The following is a 7,686-nucleotide window of genomic DNA, read 5'->3' as shown; positions in this document are numbered from 1 at the left end:
GCCGGCTACCGCTGTTTCCTCATGGCGCCGTCGCCGTCCGGTCCCCTGGCGCTGCCTGCATTGCTTCCGTGGCCTTGCCGTGACGCCTTGTGGCCGCTGAGCGCCTCCTGCTGTCCGCCCCGCCCTCTCCCCCCCTCAGCCCTCACGCCGCGCGGCCAGGACATAATTGAGTGGGTGCACAAGTCGAGCAGCCGCATATGGCGCGGCTCATACGGCACCAACGACTGGCGCCACCTAGGCCGCGGCGCCTGGCAGCCGCGCAGCCCAAAAGGCGGTGCGCGGCGAGCGCGGGGCCCCGGGCGGCCCCGGGCGCGCCGGACAACTTCTGGAGGCGCGGCGCGGCGGCGGAGACAAGGCGGCGGCTCCAACAGGGGTGAGCGGCCGCGAGGGAGGCCGCATGCGTTTCCGTGTGGACTGTGCGCCGCCGACGCACAGCTGGTGCCGCTGCCGCTGCCGGTGCCACCTCTCGTCAGTGGACAAGCGCGTCGCACATGCTTGCAGGTGCACTGTGCTGTTGGTGGTTGACCTGACGCGCGCCTGGCCGCATGCGTGTGGCCGCCCCCCAACTCACTGTGGCCGGCCAGACTCGTCAGGCTCGGACGGCTCCGAGGGTGGGCGGGAGGGCCGCGGCGACAATGACCGGAGCGACGAGGACGAGGACGAGGAGGAGGGCGCCGGCGAGGAGGCGGAGGGGCAGCAGGATGGCGAGGAGGAGCGGGAGGAGGTGGACAGGGGCGCACCCCGCGCGCCCGGCGCGGCCCGCCATCGAAACACAGCTGGCGGCGGGCGCGGCGGCGGCGTGGTGGCTGGCGCCCGCAAACGCGGCGGCGCGGCGCTGGCTGCTGCGGCCGCGTCGGAGGGCGGGCGGCGGGAGGCGGGGTCGCGCTCGCGGGGCAGTGTGGCTAGCGGCAGCAGCGACGGCAGTGATAGCGAGGACCAGGAGCAGCGGCGGCGCGCGCCCACAAAGCAGGGTGCTCCTGCCAAGCGGCAGCGCAAGGAGGAAGGGGACCGTCACCAGCGGGCATGGAAGCAGCAGCATGCAAAGCGTGAGGACCGCGGACGGGAGCAGCGCGAGCGCGAGGCGCCAACAAGCAGTGGCGGCGGCGGCAGTGGTGCCGGGCCGGCCGCGGCAATGGCGGCGCCGCAGCCCAGGGGAACACCCGCCAAGCGCAAGAGTGGTGCAGCGCGGGAGCAAAGCTGCCCGCCTGCGCTAGCTGCAGCTGCACCCTTGACGGGCGGCGGGGGCAGGGACGGCGGCGGGGGCGCCGGCTTTGGTAGTGGGGGCATACAAGGGGGCTGCGGTGGCGTGATCGAGCCAGCAGAGCGGGGCTCCTCTGAAGATGCGACCCCCAGCGACTTTGGGCGCAGCTTTTACGGCGCAGGTGCGCTAGCATGGCTTCTGCTGCCAGCCCCATGGTAGCAGACAACCCTATGCCGCTCGCTTGATTGTGGTTGTGACGGGTTGCGGCTAATCAGACCTTTGCATTTGCGAGCAGGCGCGCCAGCCCACCAGCTGTGACCGCCCTGAGCGCCAATCTTCCCTCGATGCGCTGCGGCCCCTGTCCCCTGCCACTCCCAGATGATGGCGATGACGCCGCCACCCTGCCTCTGGGGCCTCGTTTGGAGCCACTGGCGCGCTGGTTTGAGGTCCACTTCCAGCTGCTGGCAGCTGCCGGGAAGCTGGCGGTTCCCACGGGGCCCTACGCGACACCAGAAGCTGGCGCGCTGCCTGGGGGTTTTGGCTGGGACCCAGCAACCGGCCGCATCCTCAGGCAGGGGCCCCAGCAGCAGCAGCAGCAGCAGCAGCAGCAGCAGCAGCAGCAGCAGCAGCAGCAGCAGCAGCAGCAGCAGCAACTCGTCGCGAGCGCTGCCAGGCCAATGCTGCCAGCGCCTGCAGCGCAAAAGTTGCAGCCGCGTCCACTGACAGCAGCAGGCGGCGGCGGTGGCGACGGTGAGGGCGGACGTGGCGTCGAGCGCAAGCCGAAGCAGCCTTCCAGCAAACGCGGGCCGGAGAACCAAGGGGCGCAGGGCTTGAAACGACAGCGCAACGAGGGTAGCGGCGACGGCGGCAAGCCACCCTCCTCATCCAAGGCTGCACCGGGCGCTTCAAAGGGTGCTGGAGGCAGCAAGAGTAAGGACCAGCAGCTGCCCCTGCCGCCGCAGCAGCAACAGCAGCCTTCCCGGGAGCGTTCTCCCCCTGCAGCAGGGGATGGCGGCGGCTGCAACAGCAAGGCACCGCCCACCAAGCACAGGCACCGCGGAACTGCAACGGGGCGCGGTGCCGAGGGCAGCGAGGCGCGCTCGGCCGCCCCTGCAAGCGCCGCAGCGGGTATCGCCAAGCCCGCAGCCAAGAAAGATGCCGCAGTCAAACAGGAGCGCAGGGAGCAGGAGCAGCAGCAGCGGCAGCGCAAGCGCGCCGTCATCATGACGTCCGATGATGACGAGGACGACGATGACGATGGTGAGAGGACACAGCAGCAGCGGCAGCAGCAGGAGCAGCCACCAAAGCAGCAGCAGCAGCAGCAGCAGCAGCAGCAGCCACAGCCGCAACAGCGGCAACGGCACAAGCTCCCGCAGCAGGATCAGCCATTGCTTCAGCGCAGCAGCAGCGCCCCTACACCTGCAGCAACCCGCAAGCAGGAGACTCCTGACAGCAAGGGTGTCAGCAGTGGTGGTGGAGGGGCTGGTGTTGGTGGTGGCAGTGGTGGTGGTGCAGCGGCCAAGGTGAAGGCCGCCGCAGCAACACCAGCAGCAGCAGCACCAGCAGCAGCACCAGCGAGCGCAGGTGGCACAGGCAAGCCAGGTCCAAGCCCTGGAGGTGTCAGCAGCGGGCAGGGCGGCAAGGCCAGCGCTGGCTCCAAGCCGCCCACTAACCTGCCTGGCCGCTCCACTTCGGACCCTGGGAAGCCGGTGAAACAGCCGGCCGCGACGGCGGGGGCGACCGGCGCTGCCAAACCTACCAACCCCAGCAGGTTGGGGCGCCCCGCGCCAGTTGACGGCAACGGGCCGTCAGCCTCAGCTGCACGCCCCAGGCCGGCGACAAACCCAGCAGCGGCCGCACCGCCTAACAAGGGCGCCTCGCCTTCGATGGGTTTGGCCAAGCCTGGCGGCAGCGGCGACGGCGGCGACGAGGGCAGGGAGCAGTCAACGCTGCAGCCGCGGCAGCAGCAGCAGCAGCAGCAGCAGCAGCAGCAGCAGCAGCAGCGATCAGAGCTTCCGCCTCCCCACAGACTGACCTCGCAGCAGAAGACGCCACAGCAGCAGCAGCAGCGGATGCAGGATGATCAACTAGGCGATGGCCCCTCGGACGGGCGCCGCGAGGCCGCTGCCAGTGCTCCCTACGACCAGGCAGAGGCCAGGCCGCCCCGGCCGCCTGAGCGGCCGGCAGGCTTCGGCAGCAGCGGACGGTCGGCCGCAGCGGGCGCTGACAGCAGCAGAAGCGAGGCGGCCGCGCCGCCCGGTGCCCCTGCGAGGCCGCTGTCCCGGACGCGGCCGGAGGTTTCCGCCAGCGACGCGCCTTGCGCTGCGCCCCAGGCCGCGGTTCCTGGGCCTCTGCCCCCTGCAGACGCTGCGCCCCGTGGCGGTGCTGGCGTAGACGCCGCGCGCAGCCCGCAAGCACGCGAGCCCGCCCTCGCCCCCGCGGGCAGCGGCGGCCTCGGCGGGCGCGCTGCCCCGGGCGCCGCGACGCCGCCGCGCATGCCTCCCTGGTCCCCGCACCACCCCGGCACGGGCAGCCCTCGCATTGAGCGCCGCGGCAGCGGAGGCGGCAGCGGCGGCGGCGACGCGGCGGCGCGCGGCAGCCCGCCGAGGGCACCCGTGCCGCCGCATCCTCAGCAGCAGCGAGCGCCCGCTAGGAGGCCTGACAGCGCGGGCGCGCCAGGTCGCGCGCACGAGGCTCGCAGCGGGTCGCCCGAGCCGCGCCGCCGCAGCGGGAGCCCCCACGGACACCGCGAGCGGCGGGACGGCGGGGGCGGCGCCGCGCGGCTTAGCCCCGGCGGTGGCGGAGGCGGCGGCAGGGACTGGGACCCGCAGCGGCACAGGGATGCGTGGCGGGAGCGCGGGCGCGGGCGCGGCGGCAGCGCCGACGGATGGGGCGGGGGCGAGCGCGAGGGGAGCGCACAGGGCTCCAAGCAGGAGCACAGCAGCGGTTATGGCCACCAAGGCGGCGGCGACCATCGCGGCCGCTCCCCTTACGGCAGTGCGTCCGCGGGGCCCAACAGCGGTGACGGGGTCGGGGGCGGTGGCGGCAGCGGCGGCGGCGGCGGCGTATGGCGCGGCGAGCGCCAGCGCTTGAGCGGGGACGGCGTCAGCGGCGGCGGCGCCGGCGGCGGGGTGAGTGGCGGGGCGTCGCCGCACCACCCTGGGAGCCATCCATACCCTGGTGCATACTCTGGTGGGAGGGGCCTGCCACAGCCTGTCGGTGGTGGCAGCAGCGACAGCTACTACAAAGCTCATCCGCACCCCAGCAGCCCCCCACACGGCGGCAGCTACGGAGGGAACGGCAAGTCGACGCCCTTGGGTGCGTGGCCGCACCTGCAGCCGCAGCAGCATCAGCAGCAGCACACCGCGTCGCTTGGGCCAAGCAGGGGAGCGCACCCCTACGCATTTGGCCGCGGCGGCGGTGACAGCGGCAACTTGGGTGCGGGCCGCAGCTGGGAGGCAGACAGGCGTGTCAACAATAACGGTGGCACCGGTGGCGGGTATGGCGGTTACGGGGGCGGCGCGAGCGGCGGCGACCCCCGGGACCGGCGGTACGGATAGGGACGCGCCGAACGCTTGCATGTGCAACCGCCGTGCATTCAAAAGGTCGTGGCGGGGTTGGTGTTTGGGCGGACAGGCGGAGGGGGGACGGAGCAGGCGTCTCGGTGCGGGCCCAATCCTCTCGATGAGACTGCTGACTCGCGCCCTCACGAAGAGGCGGTCTCCATTCCTCCTGTTCAAGCAATGCCTCTCGTCTGGCGACTGGTTGCCGCCCCTCGGCCCCTCGTGCCCGCAAGGGGTTTACAGATGCACCCTGCATCTGCAGCACGTCGCTGCGACTGCGTGCACCCTCACTTTTTGGCCCCTGCTTTGCGAACTCCAGGTGCTTTCCATGCAGCAAACAAGTCAGTAAGCACCGGTAGGCTGTCAATGGGCGTGGCGCAGCCTGCAGGCGTCGCTCAGCACGCACCCAAGGCCTGCGCTAGACGCACAGCTGCACCCTGTTGCTGACAGCATGGGCCCTGTGCAACTGCTGGTGGGAACCCAGATGCGACCCTGCAGCAGCCAAAGCAGCTCAACAAGGCTTCTGCACATCACCGGTACGTGTGTGACTTTGCCAGAGATGTCCATGCCAAGTAGAAGATCACACAGCTGGGAATGGCAACGGAAGAAAAGAGAATTGTGAAAAAGAGAAAAACCATGTACGGAGAGATCTTCAAACAAAGCTGTTGTCAATCCCTTTCTCTTCTACCCTGCTGCTTGTCCGGCGCCTGCTGCCCGCCATCGCGGCCACCCGCTGCTGCCGCATCTGCGGAGCGACCCGTCTCGTCGCTGCTGCCGCCGCCAGAGTCTTCACTGCAAGGCAGCAGTGCGCCCACCACGACGCGGCCTTCGTCGTTCAAAAAATTGAAGTAGGACAGCGCGTTGCGCTGTTTTGGGGTGGGGGGCGAGTGACCATGACGGGCCAGGGTATATGGGAGGGCTTCAGTGCAGAGAGGAGGCTCGACGACCGGGCAATGAGAGCAGGCAGGACCTCTGGATTTCGCAGCGCTTCGCGACCAGCGGCCGAGCAGTTGCTGTGCTGTTGGCACCCACCCCTGACGGCGGCGCGGGGACAGCTGCCGGCTCGGGAGCGCTCGCTCAACGTCCGCTGCAAGAGAATGCACAAGGTGGGCCCCCACCGTGTCCAGCTCCTCGACTGCGATGCCTCGCTCCGCCAGCTGCCGCGTCAGCGCCTCCGGCAGCCGCCGCACGCGCGCGCCGCAGCCCACGACAAGCACCTCTGGCGGCGGCGCCATGAGATCGAGGATGGCGAGGGACTCGATGGTGACGTCACGCAGCGTCACCACGTCCCACATGAGCCAGAGCTCCGGCAGGCAAAGGATGGCGCCCTCCACCTGGGTGTTGTTGAGGATGAAGCCGCCGGGAAGGTAGCTGCGGGCCCGGGCGCGTCCATGGCGGGGCAGGCAGGGAGGGGGGAGTGGCAGAGGGCTTGAGGGGAGCTGACGGAGGTGCAGAGTGGCACCTGCGCTGGGCCCGCGCAACAAACCCATCACGAGTGTGGACTTTACTGCTTGGCTTTTGCCAAGGCGCCCCAACACATCTAGGTGTGGCGCTGCGGGTGTGGGTTGCTTACCCCTGCAGGCGCGTCTTGCCCCGTTCAGCGGCGATGACACTGCTGAGACTCGACATCCCACGTGCGCCGCTGCCTGCTGCTTCTGGGAGGGCATGATGCGCGCCAAGTCTGCATTCCCATGTGCCGGTGCTGCTGCTGCCATTGCTGCGACACGTCACAGGCGGGATTGCTGCTGCACCGGCACCGACAAAATGACGCCAGTGTTGCTGGGCTAAAAGGATGCTCCGTAAACCCTGCTGGGCCGCTCGTAGACTCATTTGAAAAGCAGGCTGCGACAAAGCAGTCAGATCATCCACAGGACCCAGACGCGGGACTCAGCGATTTTATTGTGACAATTGCATCTGATTGTTTCCTAAGTGTCAAGCTGGGAGAGCTGCGCTTGCCAGCTGCTGGACGGAGTCTACGGTATACCTGGTCTAAGGGTGAGTACTGTAGGGGTGTCTACGGTATCATACAGCGGACCTTTCAGAGACAGTTCATCATTATGACTCCAAGGTAGTGAGGTATACTTTTATTACGTATAGAGAGTGTGGTGGAGACTTGAATATCAAGGTTTCATGCTTGACATCTACAGCACAGACCATGGGATTACCCAGACCCATCTGTGACCGCTGGTCAACACTTCAACGGGATCTGAGCGACGCTCAGCGTGTGGTCTCACTCTGCTGGTTGAGAATGCTTGAACCTTCACACTCAAGGCTGCCGACTGCGGCGTGGCGATCGGTGAGCACTGTTTACAAACTGCACGCACGGCGAACCATGAGGTGGCGCTTGTGATTGGTAAGAACGCTGAGTGGACTTTCGCGTGGCTGGGTGCGAGGACGGCCTTGCTGCTACGCGAGCGGTGCTTGGTGGTGGCCTTTCGTGATCATAAAAGTAGGCAGTGAAGCTGGCAGAGCTGCGCTGCATGCCACTGTCGCTGATTTTGCAAGCCACCGGCAAGAATGGCCGGCTGCTCGCCATGTGACGCCAGGGCAGAGGAGGGACGACTTAGCAGCGGCCCTGACCGCCCCGCAAAGCAGTGCCTAGGTCGCTTCCAAGACATCCGCGGCAGCGGTAACTTCAGGCAGTGGCCTGCACGCCGGCCTGCGCACCAGCCCGCGCAGCACGCAGAAGAACAGCGGCAGCAGATGGGTGGGCAACACGACATCAGCGCGTGAGGCCGCCCAGGTCCCCGCCGCCGCCGGCCGAGCTGCCGCGAGCTCGTTTACTCTTGTGTACGCGGGATGACAGCATGGGTGTACCAGCTCGGGTGGCAAAATCCATCGTGAACGTGTACAGGAGTGACCAGCCTGAGGTGTGACGTGATGAAGCTGCACTCACTTGAGCAGGTCGACCGCACGTCGCGG

General features: G+C 68.4%; 1 protein-coding gene and 1 further gene across 1 annotated transcript; one reads left to right on the top strand and one right to left on the bottom strand.

The window, feature by feature from the left end:
* Nucleotides 1-1,579: 1,579 nt before the first annotated feature.
* MNEG_6890 (hypothetical protein) lies at nt 1,580-4,761 on the top strand.
* A 671-nt stretch (nt 4,762-5,432) lies between these two features.
* MNEG_6889 (hypothetical protein) lies at nt 5,433-6,393 on the bottom strand (the record flags this gene model as incomplete). Its single annotated transcript, XM_014044640.1, has 3 exons — nt 5,433-5,630; nt 5,883-6,135; nt 6,338-6,393. The coding sequence occupies 3 exons, from the start codon at nt 6,391-6,393 to the stop codon at nt 5,433-5,435; spliced, it is 507 nt and encodes a 168-aa protein (XP_013900094.1).
* Between the last annotated feature and the right edge of the window lie 1,293 nt (nt 6,394-7,686).

Source organism: Monoraphidium neglectum (genome assembly GCF_000611645.1).
Source record: "Monoraphidium neglectum strain SAG 48.87 unplaced genomic scaffold scaffold01167, whole genome shotgun sequence".
NCBI classification, from domain to species: domain Eukaryota; kingdom Viridiplantae; phylum Chlorophyta; class Chlorophyceae; order Sphaeropleales; family Selenastraceae; genus Monoraphidium; species Monoraphidium neglectum.
This window is presented reverse-complemented; position numbering and strand designations above follow the sequence as displayed.